This window comes from Podarcis melisellensis, assembly GCF_964234715.1.
Source record: "Podarcis melisellensis genome assembly, chromosome: 2".
Taxonomy (NCBI): Eukaryota; Metazoa; Chordata; class Lepidosauria; order Squamata; family Lacertidae; genus Podarcis; species Podarcis melisellensis.
The window spans coordinates 112380074-112400037 of NC_138529.1; the positions used below are offsets into that span (position 1 = coordinate 112380074).

The 19964-nt window shown below is 46.3% G+C and overlaps 1 protein-coding gene across 1 annotated transcript; it reads left to right on the forward strand.

Annotated features, from left to right (window-relative positions):
- Nucleotides 1-590: 590 nt before the first annotated feature.
- On the forward strand, nucleotides 591-10888 carry LOC309364487 (uncharacterized protein). Its single transcript, XM_081901881.1, has 3 exons — nucleotides 591-1323; nucleotides 6308-6404; nucleotides 7891-10888. Exons 1-3 carry the CDS (start codon nucleotides 634-636, stop codon nucleotides 9117-9119), a joined length of 2016 nt encoding a protein of 671 aa, XP_081758007.1. The 5' UTR covers nucleotides 591-633; the 3' UTR covers nucleotides 9120-10888.
- Nucleotides 10889-19964: the final 9076 nt, after the last annotated feature.

Genomic DNA, 19964 nt, shown 5'->3' on the forward strand with positions numbered 1-19964 from the left:
TTCCCAGTAGTGATGTATGGAAGTGAGAGCTGGACCATAAAGAAGGCTGATCAGAGTTCAAGGATGTTTTCCAGCCCAGAGGGCATGAAGCAGGACAAGTGAGGGATGTGCCCTTCTTAGGAGACACCGGAGGGCCATGTACGGAGGTCTGCATGTAGCAGAAATCACATTGTTTCTCTTTTTACTCTTTCCCTTTTTTTTCTGTTGTTCCCTGTGTTGAGTTTAAGATTGTTAGCTCCTTGGGGCAGGGACCTCTTGCACTCAATGAAGGGACTTTGTCCTGGAAGATTCAATTGCTTTGTTTTTTAAAAAAACTGTTTAAATTGCTTTGGAATTGTTTTATTTCTTCATTTTAACTATGTGTGGATTTTATAACTTGATTTAATATTTGCAAACCGCTTAAAAAGCCTTTTTGGCATACAAACGGATAAATAACATTAATTGCCGCAAGTCAATTTGTCTTCACAATGCGGCCTTAAGTGCATGTCCACATTCCCCAAATTGGGAAGCGACAAGGATGTGGTGCGTTCAAGGGAGATACTTATTTGGTCCAATCTTGCACCAGTTCCCTTTTTTCCACTTAAAATGATCAAATTTCCTTTCCTGTCTAGGTGCCGCGTGCCAGGAGTCAAAATGGAGGAGTGGGCCTCGCCAGGACCCAAGTTGGAGGAGGGCATGCCAGGGAAAGAACTTCGCATTGTCCAAGTTGGGACGAGCGCGGAATCGATTCTGCCTCGGGTTAAGCAAGAACCAGAGGATCGGGTGCAGGAGTTCTGGGAAGCCAGGAAGCAGGAATTCCTGAAGACGGCGGCACCGTCTTCGTATCCCGGGTGGGGAGACGCACAATTGCCTCGGCCCCCGACAGAGGAGAGCTCTGCAGGGACGAAGGCCTCCTTCGAAGGGGCGTCAGACACTAAGCAGTGGTCCAGAGAAGAGGGCGCGGATCTGGCCCTGCTGGGCCTGAGCGGCAAGGAGGTCCACGAGGCTCAGGAAAACGCAGACGCCTCTGTGGGAGTGAAGGAGGAGATCCCAGACGCCCTCAACATGGAGATGCGCTGCCAGCGCTTCCGGCATTTCGGTTACCGGGAGGCCGAGGGTCCCCGCAAGGTCTTCTGCCAGCTCTGGGAGCTCTGCCGCCAGTGGCTGAAGCCGGAGAGACACACCAAGGAGCAGATCCTGGAGCTGGTGATCCTGGAGCAGTTCCTGATGATCCTACCCCTGGAGATGCAGTGCTGGGTTCGAGAGAGGGGGCCGGAGACCGGCAACCAGGCCGTGGCCCTGGCGGAGGATTTCCTGTGGAGGCCGCAAAGGACGGAGCAGAAGGTGAAGGCAGATTGCTTGTAGAGCAGGAAGGGACCCCAGGAGGTCATCCAGCCCAACCCGTTGCTCAATGCGGGGTCAAAAGTTTATTTATTGTTTGTATCCCACCTCTTACCCAAGGAGCTCAAGGGACACTGCAGATCTGAATTTGCTACTGAATACACACCAGGGTGGGTTTGATTTAAATCAAATCAATTTAAATCACAATTTAAATCATTAGTCAGTAAGGCTTGGTTTAATTTTTTTTTTTTTTACAGAAAGACTCATTCTTGCTGGTATAATCTTAATATTTACAACCAATCAGATGAAGGTTTCCTTTTTAGAATAATAAATTTTCAGAGTAGTTTTTACGGTTATATCAAAAATTACTGATTTGGTTATACTATTAGAAATACATAGACCAATAATTAATAATTAATAATAATAATAATGATAATAATAATAATTTATACCCCGCCCATCTGGCTGGGCTTCCCCAGCCACCCTGGATGGCTTCCAAAAAAATATTAAAATACTGTAATACATCAAACATTAAAAGCTTCCCTAAACAGGGCTGCCTTCAGATGTCTTCTAAAAGTCTGGCAGTTGTTGTTCTCTTTGACATCTGGTGGGAGGGCGTTCCACAGGGAGGGCACCACTACTGAGAAGGCCCTCTGCCAGGTTCCCTGTAACTTCACTTCTCCCCATGAGGGAACTGCCAGAAGGCCCTCGGTGCTGGACCTCAGTGTCCGGGCAGAATGATGGGGGTGGAGACGCTCCTTCAGATATACTGGACCGAGGCCATTTAGGGCTTTAAAGGTCAGCACCAACACTTTGAATTGTGCTTGGAAATGTACTGGGAGCCAATGTAGGTCTTTCAATACCGGTGTTATATGGTCTCGGTGGCCGCTCCCAGTCACCAGTCTGGCTGCCACATCCTGGATTAGTTGTAGTTTCCGGGTCACCTTCAAAGGTAGCCCCACGTAGAGCGCATTGCAGTAGTCTAAGCGGGAGATAATCAGAGCATGCACCACTCTGGTGAGGCAGTCTGCAGGCAGATAGGGTCTCAGCCTGCATACCAGACAGAGCTGGTAAACAGCTGCCCTAGACACGGATTTGACCTGTGCGTCCATGGACAGCTGTGAGTCCAGAATGACTCCCAGGCTGTGCACCTGGTCCTTCAGGGGCACAGTTACCCCATTTAGGACCAGGGAATCCTCCACACCTGCCTGCCTCCTGTCCCCCCAAAACAGTACAGTGGTGCCTCGCAAGACGAAAAGAATCCGTTCCACGATTCTCTTCGTCTAGCGGTTTTTTCGTCTTGCGAAGCAAGCCCATTGACGGCTTAGCGGATTAGCGCTATTAGCGGTCTAGAGGCTTTTAGCGATCAGCTGAGAAGCGGCTTATCAGCGGATCAGCTGTTAAGCGGCTTAGGAAAAGGGCGAAAAAAGCGAAAGAAACCCGCGAAAACTCGCAAGACATTTTTGTCTTGCAAAGCAACCCCATGGGGAAATTCGTTTTGCGAAGCGCCTCCAAAACGGAAAACCCTTTCGTCTAGCGGGTTCTCCATCTTGCGAGGCGTTCGTCTTGCGGGGCACCACTGTGCTTCTGTCTTGTCAGGATTCAATCTCAATCGGTTAGCCGCCATCCATCCTCCAACCGCCTCCAGGCACTCACACAGGACCTTCACTGCCTTCACTGGCTCTGATTTGAAAGAGAGGTAGAGCTGGGTATCCGCATACTGATGAACACCCAGCCCAAACCCCCTGATGATCTCTCCCAGCAGCTGCATGTAGATGTTGAAAAGCATGGGGGAGAGGACAGAACCCTGAGGCACCCCACATGTGAGAGCCCAGGGGTCTGAACACTCATTCACACACCCCCCCAATTTCTGAACACAGCCCAGGAGGAAGGAGCAGAACCACTGTATGACAGTGCCCCCAGCTCCCAGCCCCTCTAGACGGTCCAGAAGGATGTTATGGTCGAGTGTATGGTCGATGGTATCAAACGCCGCTGAGAGATCCAGCAGAACTAGGAAACAGCTCTCACCTTTGTCCCTAGCGCGCCAGAGATCATCAACCAGTGCGACCAAGGCAGTTTCAGTCCCATGATGAGGCCTGAATCCCTACTGGAAGGGATCCAAATGGTCCCTTTCTTCCAGGCGTGCCTGGAGTTGTTCAGCAACCACTCACTCAATCACCTTGCCCAAGAATGGAAGATTTGAGACTGGGCGATAGTTGGCGATCGTGGCCACATCTAAATATAGTTTTTTAAGAAGCGGTTTAATAACCGCCTCTTTCAGCAGGTCTGGGAAGGCTCCCTCACGGAAGGAAGCATTCACCACCCCACGAAGCCCATCGCCCAGCCCTTCCCAGCTAGCTTTTATAAGCCAAGATGGGCAAGGATCAAGGAGACAGGTGGTTGGTTTCACTCGTCCAAACAGCCTGTCCACATCCTTGGAGGTAACAGATTGGAATTGATTCCACGCAATTTGACTAGACTCTCCCGCTCCGGCCCTACTCCCACGGTGGCATCTACCTCTTCCCAAATCTGAACGACTTTATCTGCAAAACTTTGCAAAATCATTGCAGGAGATCATGTGGCCCGTACTGGGCCCCGATGTAGCAGGTGGTTCCACTAAATTGTGAACCACCTGGAAAAGTCTCCTGCTGCTGTTTTTTGCAGATGCAATAGAGGTGGTGAAGAAAGTCTTCGCCGTCGCTACCGCCACTTGCTAGGCTCGACGTTGAGCTCTAACCCGTGTCCGGTCAGCTTCAGAATAGGTCAGCCGCCACCGGCGCTCTAGCCGTCTCAACGATTGTTTCATTGCCCTCAGATCCGTGAAAAACCATGGGGCTGTCCGGGCTCCATGCAATCGGAGAGGGCGCTTCAGAGCCAAACAGTCAATAGCCCTGGTTAACTCCACATTCCAGCGGGCCACCAGGGAATCAGCTGAAAGGCCATCAGCATGGGATAAAACATCCCCTACCACTCTCTGGAAACCATTTGAATCCATTAAGTGGCGGGGGCGGACCATCCAAATTGGTCCCGCCTCCCAGCAGAGGGGAAGGGTCACGGAGAAGTCCAGTTGCACCAGGAAGTGATCTGACCATGGCACTTCTTTCGTTTCGCTTTTACTTAGTGTCAGATCACCAACATCCAGAGAGGTGAACACCAGGTCCAAGGCATATCCGCAGCTATGGGTTGGGCCAGACTTATTCAGGGACAGCCCCATGGAGGCTATGCTTTCCATGAAGTCCCGAGCGGCCCCTTGTAAGGTCGTGTCGGCATGGATGTTAAAATCTCCTGAGACAAACAAACTAGGTGTCTCCAGGAGAACATCTGCCACAAGCTGAAGCAGTTCGGGCAGGGAATCCTTGGTGCAGCGGGGAGGTCGGTACACCAAAGGAATCCTGTACTGCCCCTATTACCCAACTTCCAGAACATGCACTCAGAGAACTGGGTCTTCCCAATAGGACGCCTGGTGCAAACTAATGACTTCCTAAAAAACACTGCAACCCCGCCTCCCTGCACACATGACTTGGGTTGCTGTGCATAAGAGAAACCTGGTGGACAAGAAGCGGCAAGGACACGCCCATCTGCTTTATCCAACCAAGTCTCTGTTACACATGCCAGGTCAAGTCCTCCATCCATGATAAAGTCATGGATGGCAGTGGTCTTATGAATCATTGACCTGGCATTGCACAGCAGCACCTTCACGTCATGTGGGTATCCCTTGCTGATTCTAGTATCCGTTCAGTCAGGACCAGACCCGGAGCCAGGGATAGCCCTTAGACAACGACTAAACATGCCTCCTCTGTAATGTCATGGTCTGGTCTTAGCGTAACTCCTCCTCCTACCCGTGATTACTGAGATCGGTTGTCCCAGCGCATCCCCCTCTGTGGAACATGCCCCAGCCATTTTGTTGGCTGGGACCCACTCCCCGGCAGCCCTGACCCCTCCCCTTAAGAACAAAATAAAACCTTAAAACAATAAAAAACCCAGAAAACAATAAAACAATACAAACAAAAACCTGTAAAAATTACAAATTCATCAAAATCAAACAAATTCCCAAGCCCAACCAAACATCCATCCCACCCACCCCCCCCACATACAAAAAAGTCAAAAGGGAAAGGAAAATTTTAAAACATTTTTAAAAGAACTCTGCGCCCCTCCGGGTCCTCATGGGCAGCAGCAGCAGTGACAGCAACGGTCCCTGTGAGGCCTGTCAGGCCCCGCCCTGGGCCAGGTGGTGAGTGGCAGGAGCAGGGCCCTTCTGCTGTACTTTATTGGAAGGTGAAAAATAATAATTTCCTCAATAACAGTTTAGACAATTTATTTAACTGGAACAATAACATAGCATATGTATCCATGTTTGTTAACTGATGTGGTTAAACAATTTTAAAACAATACTTAGACTGAACAAAAAATTCCTTCCAGTAGCACCTTAAAGACCAACTAAGTTAGTTCTAGGTATGAGCTTTCGTGTGCATGCACACTTCTTCAGATAAATCATAGAAAAATGGGGCAATTTTGTCATGTTTTGGTGTAATAAGACAGGGATCTCCCTTTCTTTCCCTCTTTCCCTTACCTGAAGGTATCTGAAGAAGTGTGCATGCACACGAAAGCTCATACCTAGAACTAACTTAGTTGGTCTTTAAGGTGCTACTGGAAGGAATTTTTTGTTTTGACTATGGCAGACCAACACGGCTACCTATCTGTAACTAATACTTATTTCCTGATGAGTAGCCTTTGGACTATAACGTAACTTAAATCTAAAACTATCTTTAGAAAGATTTTTCCTCCGAAAGCATTTTTTTAAAAAAAATCTGACTTTTTTTAAAAAAAAATGATTTAATTTTTTTAAAAAATCTGATTTTTTATCTTTAAAAAAAATCATTGATTTTTGTCCACCCTGATACACACCAACATACATGTGCATATTCACATGGATGTCCAAACTCATTTAAAAAACATATTGCATATTGTCCTTATTTTCCACCCCCAGACAGTGGAGGATTTGGACAGTTCTGCTGCCGGTTCCCCCAAGTCGGAGCTGGATCCGTCAGACATTGTGAAGATTGAGCTGCCCATGGATGGTGATGGTGAGGAGACTCAAAGTGGGGTTTTGGGGGGAGGTGGGGTACAGGTGAGGACAGAGCCCTTTGACAAAAGATTGAAGCCGCTAGTCAGAGGCAGGGATGCCTCTGAACATCAGTTGCTGGAAACCACAGGAAGGGACATGGTTTGGATATGTAATTCAAAACCTGTTTGAAGTCCATATCGTGATATTGGTTTCATAATTTTTGACCTTGCAATATATCGCAAATCATAATGTTGGTGTGTGTTCTGCAAAAATGACAATATGGAAAAAAACATGAAGCCAGCCAATGCTTCTCTCAATTCCTGCAGCCCCTGTTATTTTATTTTTTAAAAATTTATTTATTTGGTTTTTCAAATTAATTTTTTTACAGAGATGTATATATCAAACATAAATCATAATTCCAAGAAATCTCCTGGTCATTTCCTCCCGCATCTTTTGTGATGATCCAAATCTTTTACATCTCCATTGTGTCCAGGATTCACTCTAAAGACTGCAAGTGATATTCCAGCCGTACTAATAATTTTAACGGCTTACAATGGTCTTTAAGATAAGTTATAAATTTCCCCCATTCCTTATTAAAATCTTGGTCTTCCTGATTTATGATTCTTCCGGTCATTTTAGCCATTTCAGCATAATCCATCAACTTTACCCGTCATTCTTCTCTAGTAGGGACTTTATCTTCTTTCCATCTCTGGGCATACATCTGCAGCCCCTGTTAGCTCTGCCTGCTCAGCTCTCCCCCGACTCATGCAGGGGGGCAGCAGATCACAAGAGCAGACGCCGGCAGAAATCACGATGCAGGAAAAAACGTGAAGCCAGCCAGTGCCTCTACTTAGCTCGGTATACAGTGGTACCTCGGGTTAACTACTTAATTCGTTCTGGAGGCCCGTTCTTAACCTGAAACTGTTCTTAACCTGAAGCACCACTTTAGTTAATGGGGCCTCCTGCTGCTGCCGCCCGATTTCTGTTCTCACCCTGAAGCAAAGTTCTTAACCCGAGGTACTATTTCTGGGTTAGCGGAGTCTGTAACCTGAATCGTCTGTAACCTGAAGCATATGTAACCTGAGGTACCACTGTATTGCGATGTTTAGCTGCTGATATAGCACATACAGTGGTACCTCGGGTTACAGACGCTTCAGGTTACAGACTCCGCTAACCCAGAAATAGTACCTCGGGTTAAGAACTTTGCTTCAGGGTGAGAACAGAAATCGTGCAGCAGTAGTGGGAGGCCCCATTAGTTAAAGTGGTATCTCGGATTAAGAACAGTTTCAGGTTAAGAACAGACCTCCAGAACGAGTTAAATTCTAAACCCGAGATACCACTGTAGTTCAAAAGCAGATAGCGCCCAACTCTACTTGTGCTCCAATCCTGCTTCCTGGTTTCCTACTGGCCTCTGGTTGGCCACTGTGAGAATGGGACCCTAAGCTAGATGGGACGTTGGCCTGATCCAGCAGGCTCCTCTTAACCCCTTATTTGCGTTATTCCAGGAGTCAGTGACCAGCAGCAATATATCCTTGGGGGAGCGGCCGGCTTGGAGGAGGGGATGTACGGCCGCGTGAGGAAGAAGGTGGTCTTGGGCCCCCGTCCGAAGACCCCGAAGGCACCGCCCAAGGAGAAGCCCCACAAGTGCCAGTACTGCGGGAAGATCTCCGACTGCCGCGCCCACCTGATCATCCACGAGCGGACGCACACGGGCGAGAAGCCGCACAAGTGCTCGGCCTGCGGCAAGTGCTTCACGCGGAAGGAGTCCCTTATCATCCACGAGCGCTTCCACACGGGCGAGAAGCCGTACAAGTGCTCGGCCTGCGGCAAGACCTTCAGCGACAAGATCGGGCGGCTGATCCACGAACGGACCCACACGGGCGAGCGGCCCTACAAGTGCCCCGAGTGCGGGAAGAGCTTTGGCACGCGCTGCAACCTCCTGCGCCACCGGAGGGTGCACACGGGGGAGAAGCCGTACCGGTGCGCCGAGTGCGGCCAGAGCTTCCGCTACCGGCCGCAGCTGGTGATCCACGAGGGCAGCCACAAGGGGGAGAAGCCCTACAAGTGCCCCGAGTGCGGGGAGAGCTTCAGCCAGACGCGGCACCTGGTCATCCACAAGTGGACCCACACGGGGGAGAGGCCCCACAAGTGCGCCGTCTGCGGCAAGAGCTTCAACCAGAAATCGGACCTGGTCACGCACACCCGGACCCACACGGGCGAGAAGCCATATGCCTGCTCCGAGTGCGGGAAGAGCTTCATCTCCAGCTGCCAGCTGAGGAAGCACGAGCGGATCCACACGGGCGAGAAGCCCTACCAGTGCGCCGAGTGCGGGAAGCGCTTCACCTACAGCTCGCACCTGACAACGCACAAGCGCACCCACACGGGGGAGAAGCCCTACCAGTGCGCCGACTGCGGCAAGTGCTTCATCTCCAGCTCGCACTTCACCGCCCACAAGCGCACCCACACGGGGGAGAAGCCCTTCCGCTGTGCGCACTGCGGGAACGGCTACATCCAGAGGTCGCAGCTGGCCAAGCACGAGAGGTCCCACACGGGCGAGAAGCCCTACGCCTGCTCCGAGTGCGGGCAGAACTTCCGCTGGAGCCAAGGCCTCAAGAAACACATGCGGACGCACACGGGAGAGAAGCCCTACCAGTGCCCCAGGTGCGAGAAAACCTTCTCCAGCTCCTCCAACCTCTCCCGGCACCAGAAGATCCACGCCAGGGAGAAGCTGTAGCGGCGGCTTCATGTCCGGATCCAGTGGTGGGATCGTGGGTGCGGTCGGGTGGAGGGATACCAAAGAAGGACGTCCAAATCACCCAGGGGTTCAGTCCTAGTGCTTTATTCAAAGAAAAGTGCAGACTTCCAGCAAAGCAAGTGAATATACAGTGGTACCTCGGGTTACAGACGCTTCAGGTTACAGACTGCGCTAACCCAGAAATAGTACCTCGGGTTAAGAACTTTACCTCAGGATGAGAACAGAAATCGCGCGGCGGCAGCGGGAGGCCCCGTTAGCTAAAGTGGTACCTCAGGTTAAGAACATTTTCAGGTTAAGAACGGACCTCCAGAACGAATTAAGTTCTTAACCTGAGGTACCGCGGTAAACATTATCTGAGCTCCTTGCTACAACAACTAATTGTGGGCTTATCTTGACTACCAAGATGGCGTCTGCAGGCCTTCCAGAACATGCCGCCTTTGGTTCAGCACACTGACAAGCAGTGCTCTCACCTCACCCTGACAAAGCCTCTGGGGCTGCTGCAGCGAAAACCCGCTTTGAGGGACTTGTTTCTCTTCTCCCTGCCAAAAGGCACACTCTCCTCCAGCTGCCAGCTGCCCAGGAGCTGCAAGGGAGGGGCACTCTGGCTCACAGAACCAGCAAGTGGAACAAGGGCTGCTGGCTGAGGTTTTTTGGTATTGCTTTATGCCAGGTTTGGGGAACTTGTGGCCCTCTGGATGCAAGACTCCAGTTCCCATCATCCCCAGCCGATGCGGGCAATGGCCAGGAATGAAGGTTGCTGCGGTCCAGCAACACCTGGAGAGCTTTGGGTTCTGCCATTCTTGCTTTAGGGTGACCTGGAAGTAAGCCTGAAGTAGACTCTGAATATGCAAGGATGAGGTTTCATGGTTCAAGTGTGTCATAGGCCAGCTTTGAGAGTTTGCTTATTTGAAAGAGCCAGAAAATGAGTTCAGACACAACACTATAGAAGAAGAGGAGTTTGGATTTGATATCCTGCTTTATCACTACCCGAAGGAGTCTCAAAGCGGCTAACATTCTCCTTTCCCTTCCTCCCCCACAACAAACACTCTGTGAGGTGAGAGGGGCTGAGAGACTTCAGAGAAGCGTGACTGGCCCAAGGTCACCCAGCAGCTGCATGTGGAGGAGCGGAGACGCGAACCCAGTTCCCCAGATTACGAGACTACCGCTCTTAACCACCACACCACACTGGCACTGTAGCCCGAGCAGATTGGAATAAAATTCAGATGGAAAGGGAATTGAAATATTTAGGCTGCCATCTCAGCCCTGCCCACTGAATTCAGTGGGGCTTACTCCCAGGTGTGTTTAGTTAGGATCGCTGCTTCTGCAGGGCTGGTGTCTTAAAAAGGTTGGTGCTGGATTTCAAAAAGTAAACCTTGTTGGCAAGGAACGTGATGGGTTTGTTGTTTTTTAACAGCTCTCTTGATGGATGTACACAACTGCTTTTAGGTACTGGGGAAGAGAGAATATTCTATTCCATTGTATTATAGAGGGATGTTTATCAATTTGCCATTGGTGCGTACCTATGTTATGGGCACATTTGTTTCTCGGCTGTGGTGATCCACCCAAAGCAGAAGGCAATATGTGCAAAGTCACAGCAGTTTAGATTGTAGCAACTGTACTGACTGTAGGTATTGTGTTAAAACTAACTCCAGATCCTCATTAAATTCTAGCTGCTGGATCTCATGTGTAGTGGAACGTGCATTGCATTAAAAAATAAGTATCTTGCCTTTCCCGTCCGAGGAGCTCAAGGAGGTCTCCACCGTTTCCTCCCCAACCCCAACATCCTGTAACAACCTGGTAAGGTGAATTAAATTGAAAGAGTCAGGCCAAAAGCAGCTGTTCCAACAGTGGCCAACTGGTTGCCTCTGGGACGGTCGCGAGCAGGATGAGAACAGCTGACTCCCCACTTATGGCTCCCAGAAACTGGTACTTGGAGGCACTCAAAGGAATTTCTAGCTGAGATTCCTTGATCCAGTTGTGTAATGGAACACCACCATGCTCTGTTGTCCTGGGGTGCTATTTGCCAGAATTCTGCATGCCAGATAAGTCGGCTTTTCTCAGACAGAAACCCACCAAAATAAGCAGGTGAAGTGGTAAGGCTATGTAAAGGACCCCTGGGCGGTTAAGTCCAGTCAAAGGAGACTATGGGGTTGTGGTGTACACACCACAGAGCCATAGCATACAGAGCATAACACAAAAACACAGGGAGAGCCCACCTAGACCAGATCAAGGGCCTATCCAGCCCAGCTTCCTGCTTTCACAGAGGCAAACTAGATGCCTGTGGGAAGCTCACATATACAGAACAACAAACCCCTGTGTTGCAAAACTTAACACTACAAACAATACAAGCAACACACAGACCAGTATACTAGATAGCACTGTTATTCTTATTGCATAATATACATAGAATCATAGAATCATAGAGTTGGAAGAGACCACAAGGGCCATCGAGTCCAACCCCCTGCCAAGCAGGAAACACCATCAGAGCACTCCTGACATATGGTTGTCAAGCTTCTGCTTAAAGACCTCCAAAGAAGGAGACTCCACCACACTCCTTGGCAGCAAATTCCACTGTCAAACAGCTCTTACTGTCAGGAAGTTCTTCCTAATGTTTAGGTGGAATCTTCTTACTTGTAGTTTGGATCCATTGCTCCGTGCCCACTTCTCTGGAGCAGCAGAAAACAACCTTTCTCCCTCTATGTGACATCCTTTTATATATTTGAACATGGCTATCATATCTCCCCTTAACCTCCTCTTCTCCAGGCTAAACATGCCCAGCTCCCTTAGCCGTTCCTCATAAGGCATCGTTTCCAGGCCTTTGACCATTTTGGTTACCCTCCTCTGGACACGTTCCAGTTTGTCAGTGTCCTTCTTGAACTGTGGTGCCCAGAACTGGACACAGTACTCCAGGTGAGGTCTGACCAGAGCAGAATACAGTGGCACTATTACTTCCCTTGATCTAGATGCTATACTCCTATTGATGCAGCCCAGAATTGCATTGGCTTTTTTAGCTGCCGCGTCACACTGTTGGCTCATGTCAAGTTTGTGGTCAACCAAGACTCCTAGATCCTTTTCACATGTACTGCTCTCAAGCCAGGTGTCACCCATCTTGTATTTGTGCCTCTCATTTTTTTTTTGCCCAAGTGCAATACTTTACATTTCTCCCTGTTAAAATTCATCTTGTTTGTTTTGGCCCAGTTCTCTAACCTGTCATGGTCATTTTGAAGTGTGATCCTGTCCTCTGGGGTGTTAGCCACCCCTCCCAGTTTAGTGTCATCTGCAAATTTGATCAGGATGCCCTTGAGTCCATCATCCAAGTCGTTGATAAAGATGTTGAATAAGACCGGGCCCAAGACAGAACCCTGTGGCACCCCACTAGTCACTCTTATTCAGGATGAAGAAGAACCATTGATGAGACCCTTTGGGTTCGGTCAGTCAGCCAGTTACAAATCCACTGAGTGGTAGCATAGTCAAGTCCGCATTTTACCAGTTTCTTTACAAGAATATCATGGGGCACCTTGTCAAATGCCTTGCTGAAATCAAGGTAGGCTACATCCACTGCGTTCCCTTCATCTACCAGGGTTGTAATTCTGTCAAAAAACGAGATCAGGTTAGTCTGACATGACTTATTTTTCAGAAATCCATGCTGACTATTGGTGATCACAGCATTCCTTTCTAGGTGCTCACAGACTGTTTGCTTAATAACAAAAACAAAATGATTTAATAACAAAAACAAAATGTGTGCACTTGTCAATTCTCTAATATATTTGAAATCAATTGAACACACGTCTGTCAATCTTTGAAAGTCTGCAGAAGTATACTAAGTCTATGGTTGAAACAAAGTAATAGATACTATCCTGTGGGCTAAGCGGTAAAACTTTTTTAGGCGTTGATGGTGCCAAAGTCATAGGTGAATAACAACGGACAGTGATCCCGGATAATCTGACTGTTTCGCTGGAATCTTCTTCAGCACAACTACAAAAGAATTCAGATATGAAACAATGACCTGTGTACGTGAAAACTATATAAACTTCACACATTACAATCCATATGCTACAACTACAATAAGAAGAACAAAGGTACATACCCCACAGATTAGAAAAATGCACACGGAGCAGTGGTCATATGGATATGTAACCACTGCTACCAGTTGGTGATACCTGAAGCACAAGTAACCATTCCCAGGTGGCGCTCATTACAGGGAGAATGAATTGCAGCAAGTCAATTTAAAGGTACAAAGCGATATAACAACAATAGAAAAACATCAAATAAAACAATTTAAATCCAGTTCAGAATTGAGTCCTTCAGGGTGAATGGTCTTAAACCTAAAAATGAATTGAGATTCTTTGTCGTAGCCGTTTTTCATGATCTTGTCTTTTGTTGATGGTTTTCCGATTCACCCACAGTACTGTGAACGATAAATCCCTATCAGAATGATTCTGCGATATAAAATGCTCAACCAGAGGAGCTTCCAAGACAGCATTTCGGATGCGGGAACCATGTTCCCCTATCCTTACTCCAACTGCACAAGTGGTGGAACCAACGTACAAGAAGTTACAGGGACACCGAATTAAGTATATGACATCTTTAGTGGGAAGCTCACAAGCAGGACGCTGTGACGGGTGGTGCTGTGGGTTAAACCACAGAGTCTAGGACTTGCCGATCTGAAGGTCGGCAGTTTGAATCCCCATGGGACGGGGTGAGCTCCTGTTGCTCGGTCCCTGCTCCTGCCAACCTAGCAGGTCGAAAGCACGTCAAAGTGCAAGTAGATAAATAGGTAGCACTCCGGCGGGAAGGTAAACGGCGTTTCCATGCACTGCTCTGGTTTGCCAGAAGTGGCTTGGTCATGCTGGCCACATGACCTGGAAGCTGTACGCCGTCTCCCTCGGCCAGTAAAGCGAGATGAGCACCACAACCCCAGAGTCGGTCACGACTGGACCTAATGGTCAGGGGTCCCTTTACCTTTACCACAAGCAGGACTTCAGCACAGGATCACTCTCCTCTCCTGTGGTTCCCAGTAATTCCTGGTTTTCGGAAGCACTGGTGTCTCCCGCAGTGGAGAGGGAACATGGCCATCATAGTTCATAGCCACTGTTGGCCTTATTCGCCATGAAAGTTCCTCCCCGCATTTTTCACTTGCCTTTATTCGGATGATTAGGCCCCTAGATCATGGCCTCAGTGCAAGAGAAGATCATCGTCATTATTTTATTCATTACCTGCCTTTTACTAGCAGGTCCCAGAGCGGGTTACAACAATTTGAAATTCAGAGCGCATGTTGTTTGTCTGTCTCAAGAGACAATGGAGTGAGCTTCCAGGGGTAGAGTCAAACAGCTGTGTTAGCAGCGCCCAAGTGACCTCCGTGGGGCACAAGGCTGGGCAGCGTGTTTGGAGGTCCTGGGCTGCCCAGAGGATAAGACACACAGCCCTTCTCGTCCTCGCTGATGGGGTCCAAAGGAAAGCAGAGCAAGATGCTTGGCACCAGCTTGGCTGCAGGAATTGCCAGGAGGAGTCGTATGAGTGGGACCCCACTCCAGATTTGTTTAGGGTTTACTCCTTAGCCTTTTCTTCTACCAAAGGTATCCCACAAGGCAACAGAGGTTTGGAACCAGAGTTTTCCTTCTTGTACTACCTTTTCCGAGCACAATTCAAAGTGTTGGTGCTGACCTTTAAAGCCCTAAACGGCCTCGGTCCTGTATACCTGAAGGAGCGTCTCCACCCCCATCGTTCAGCCCGGACACTGAGATCTAGCTCTGAGGGCCTTCTGGCGGTTCCCTCACTGCGAGAAGCGAGGTTACAGGGAACCAGGCAGGGGGCCTTCTAGTGCCTGCCCTGTGGAAGTTTCACTCGTCCAAGCAGCCTGTCCACATCCTCGGAGGTAACAGACAACTCAGTGTGCAGAGCCCTGCTGAGAATAAACAACACAGTAGCAAGCAATTGTCACGACTTGTCCACACCCAGGCAAATGTATACATATTACCTATTCAAAAATCAGCCTTCATCAGCTTGGCCAGAACGTCCCATCAATCTACCTGGCCCACAAGGGCACAGGTGGAAACTATCCAAGGCTTACAGGTAGCTCCAAGGTCTGGCCCCAGAGCCCAACATCCCTGGACCCAGAGATAAGCACAGCATCAAAGCCAGCCAATTAGCAACTGTATATGCATATGTGAGGTCATTCTTGCAACAACTACCAATTAGTTATGGCACAGAGATTGGCGCCCAGGGGGAAGTGCAGTCATCCGCCCTGGGGGGATTTTGTCACACACACGCCGGTCAGGGATAACATCCAAGGCGGACCACCCACACAGCCCCCCCTTCCTATATCCATGGTGTCAGAGTGATCTGTCTGAAGTGAAACAGAGAAAGATCACTAAATGTTTATAGGGGAAACCTGTGCAGGAACAGAGAGAATACTGCTGAGGTGAAAGTAAAAACCTTTCATAAGAACCAGTAAGACAATTCAAGTGAGAAGGTACCCGTGTTTGAATAAGCAGAAGATTATAAATATATTCTTCTCCGTTACATGCTTATGAAAGTAAAGTACTTTTGAGTAGAAAGAGTCTGGACATTGTAGAGTCTGCAAAAAGAAACTAACACCTAGAAGAGCTATATAGCTTCCTAGCTGTAAGCAACTCTCTTACTTTGGATATCATCAAAATTCACACAGAGAGACTTTAATGTTGTATAAAGGTTGGGGAGTTGAGAGGTAGGGAGAGAGAGTGGGGGGAGGGGTAGTAAACTTTAATTAATTTACAGAGTACATGCAAGGTTTTTGTATTAATGTGAGATGGATAGGTTCTCTTTCTATTCATTTATTAGTATTTATTGGCAGTGGGAAAGATCGGGACCCCCAGGGCACAGTTGGTTGCCTTCAGTTGACTGCAGAAAAGGTGGTGGAAGCTGAACCATTTGGAGGAACAGATTGTTGCAATTCTTGGAAAGGGATGGAAAAGAGCACGGCTACATCGTGGTTTGGTTCTTCAAGTACTTGTCGTTAAAGTTGTTCCGTGGAATTCCTGATCTGGACCTTGTGTGGAAATGAGTTCTCTCCATCACAAGAATAATTTTCGAAGCTTTACTGCAGACCAATCTTAAACAGTCTTACAAAAAGATAAACACGATAAAGTAGCACATTGCAAATAATGTTCAGTCGTTTATGTAATTCAGTCAGCTTTCCTCTCTCTGGTCCCAGATGGACATCCTAAGCTTCTTCTTCATTGCATTAACTTATCTGCAACTGCTGCTGCTTCTCCTAGCCATCTCCAGCAAGCACCCACTGACTTCTCAAGTCTAAGCTTCCTTCTGTGAGAGCTCTGTAGCTTCTGTTTCCAGCAATTATTTACTAGGAAAGACTGCAAGGAAGGGGAAAAAGAAAGGTAAAAAACATTTCCCCCACCCTGGACACTGTAGGAGCTGAATGAAAATAGCCCTGTCTGACTGAATAGCTACTGGAGAGCATAACATGGGGTTTAGCTGTAATGCTCACCTGCCTCTCTAGACTGGTCTTTTCTTCGGGTCGGGGAGCTGGCAAACCCAGAAGTATACTTCTGGGTTTTTGCCTCTCGCGTGTGCACAGAAAAGCTCTAGCGTGCCGCAGAAGCAGTGCCTCTGCTTGCGGACTTTTCGGGTTGCGCACGGACCCCCGGAACAAATTAAGTTCATATCTGGAGGATCCACTATAACTGTAAGCTGAAATTCATGCTTGATGCATCTGACAAAGGACATTTCCAAACAATCTCTGTTTTGGGGTGGGATTCAGTCACACACAGGAAAATTCAGGTTGCATAATTAAAGCTGCATTGGAGTTCTTGCACAACACACTTCCTCAAAAGACTGCAAGGAACAAAACAACCGGGTGGGGGACCCCACCAAACTATATAGTGGAATACGTGAGAATGAATTTTTTGAAAGGGATCTGTGTTTTATTAAAGTTTTATGAACCCACTACCAGCAAAAACCCATTTTGAACAACAACAAAAGTAGATTATTAGCAACTGGTCGAAAGAAACCCAAACCACCCATGTTGACAAACCGAGGAATTGTAGGTGGGAATAATGCACTGACACAGGAATCCAAGTAAAGAACTATAGGCCAATTTCGCTGCTAAATAATGATTATAAATTGTTTGTGAGTATATTGGCAAACAGACTGAAAAAAATGTTGAATTAAATAATTCAGAAGGACCAAGCAGGTTTTTTACCTGGCAGACAGATGAAAGATAATATAAGGAATCTCGATAATATAACTGAATATCTGACTGCCAGAAATGAAAAACAGGCGATGTTAATTTTTGTAGACGCAGAAAAGGCCTTTGATAATATATCCTGGGAATTTATGTTAAAGAATTTGGAATTAATGGACACTGGACAATCATTTCTAAAAGGAATAAAAGCGATATACTCTGAATAAAGAGCAAAACTCATAGTAAATGACATAATAACAGAAAATATTGAGATTATGAAAGGTACAAGACAAGGGTGTCCATTATCACCATTGTTATTCATATCTTCCTAAGGACAATAAGGAGAAATGAAAAAATAAAAGGAATTTCAGTAGGTCGGAAGGAGTATAAAGTGAAAGCCTTTGCAGATGACTTAGTACTAACAATAGAAGAACCAACAACCAGTGCTAAAGAAGTGCTAGAAGAGATAGAACAATTTGGGCACGTAGCAGGCTTTAAACTGAACAAAAAGAAAACTAAAATGATAGTTAAAAATATGAAACAGGAATTGGTGGAAAGGCTGCAGCAACAGATTGGTATAGAAGCAGTTAAAAAAGTTAAATACTTAGGAATTTGGTTAACGTAAAACAATAGACCTTTTTCAGAACAATTATATGGTGTGGAATGGAATTAAAAAAGATCTAGACGTATGGGGAATGATGAAATTATCATTTTGGGGAAGTATTTCGACTATTAAAATGAATGTGCTACCAAAAATGCTATTTTTGTTTCAATCAGTTCCAATAATCAAGTGGGCAGCAAATTTTAAAGAGTGGCAAAAAGTAGTTTCAAGATATATCTGGCAGGGGAAGAAACCGAGAATTCAATAAAAGTTATTATCAGATGTTAAAGAAAAAGAAGGCTTCGCCCTGCCAGACTTGAAACTGTATTATGAAGCATTTGGCCTCTGTTGGTTAAAGGAATGGATGTTGTTAGAAAATACAGATTTGTTAGATTTGGAAGGTTATGATAATAGATTTGGTTGGCACGCATATTTATGGTACAGTGGTGCCTCGCAAGACGAAATTAATCCGTTCCGTGAGTCTCTTCGTCTAGCGGTTTTTTCGTCTTGTGAAGCACGGCTATTAGCAGCTTAGCGACTATTAGCGGCTTAGCAGCTATTAGCGGCTCTAAGAAAAAGGAAAAAAACTCGCAAGAACTCGCAAGACGTTTCGTTTTGCGAAGCAAGCCCATAGGGAAATTTGTCTTGCGGAATGACTCAAAAGACGGAAAACTCTTTCGTCTAGCAAGTTTTTCGTCTTGCGAGGCATTCGTCTTGCGGGGCACCACTGTATAATAAAACAAAAGTCTATAAAGGATTTGGAAACCATACATTCCAAAGATCTCTATTTGAAATATGGGATAGGTATAAAAACCTATAAGAACGTAAAACACTGCAGTGGTTATCTCCATTAGAAGCAATGAGTGTGAAAAAGATAAATATGAGTGAGAACTGGGTTACTTATGGAAAATTAATACAAAAAAGAAGGGAGTAAATGGAAAATGAAGCCATATGAAGAAGTTAAAGAATATGTGAATGATTGGCTGCACTACCGCCAAGTCAATGAAATGTTTAAACAGGATTTTAAGGGAAAAGGATTTGATGAAAATAAATCAAAATTTGAAATAGAGGTATTATTAACTGTAAAATTTTGTCTAAAATGTATAAATTTCTGCTTGAATGGCATTTGAAAGATGAGGAGGTAAAGTCGGTTATGATACATTGGGCCAAAGATTTTGGGTATAACATACAGTTAAAAGATTGGGAAAAACTGTGAAAAGGATTAAAATCTACTGCATGCAATGCCTTAAAAGAAAATGTGATGAAAATGATGCATAGGTGGTATATTACGCCTGTGAAATTAGCTAAAATGTATAAAATTAGTAATAAATGTTGGAAATGTAAAGAAAAAGAAGGAACATTTTATCATATGTGGTGGGAATGTAAAAAAGTGAAAATATTCTGGGAAATGATATATAATGAGATGAAAAAGATGTTGAAATATACATTTTATTAAGAAACTAGAAGCATTTTTACTTGGCATTGTAGGAGATGATATAAACAGAAGGGATTGTAAATTGTTTTTATATGCAATGACGGCAGCAAGAATATTATTGGCACAAAAATGGAAGCAAGAAGAACTACTGATGAAAGAAGAATGGAGGATGAAATTGATGGACTATGCAGAATTAGATAAACTAACCGGAAGGATTCAAAACCTGTGGGACCAGAGATTCTCAGAAGACTGGAGTAAATTTACGGACTATTTGAAAAGTAATTGTGATGAACAGATCACGCTAGTAGGTTTGCAAGAAGTTATGTGAATTTTTTGAAATATTGCAAAAAAGACAATGAGGAGAACTATTAGTTAAGGATAATTAAGGGTAATACGAAATTAAGAAATGCATTATTAGTGATAAAGAACGGAAAATCATCAGAGGCAGAGGCGTAGACAGAAGTCCAAAAATATTGTATAAGATGAGAAGTTTTGTTGTATAAATGTAGGAATTAATATGTTAAAAACTAATATATATATTAGTTTTAGTAACAACACCAGGCAGGTGTGGCAAGGTGTACAAGAATTAACAGGGTATAAATCCAA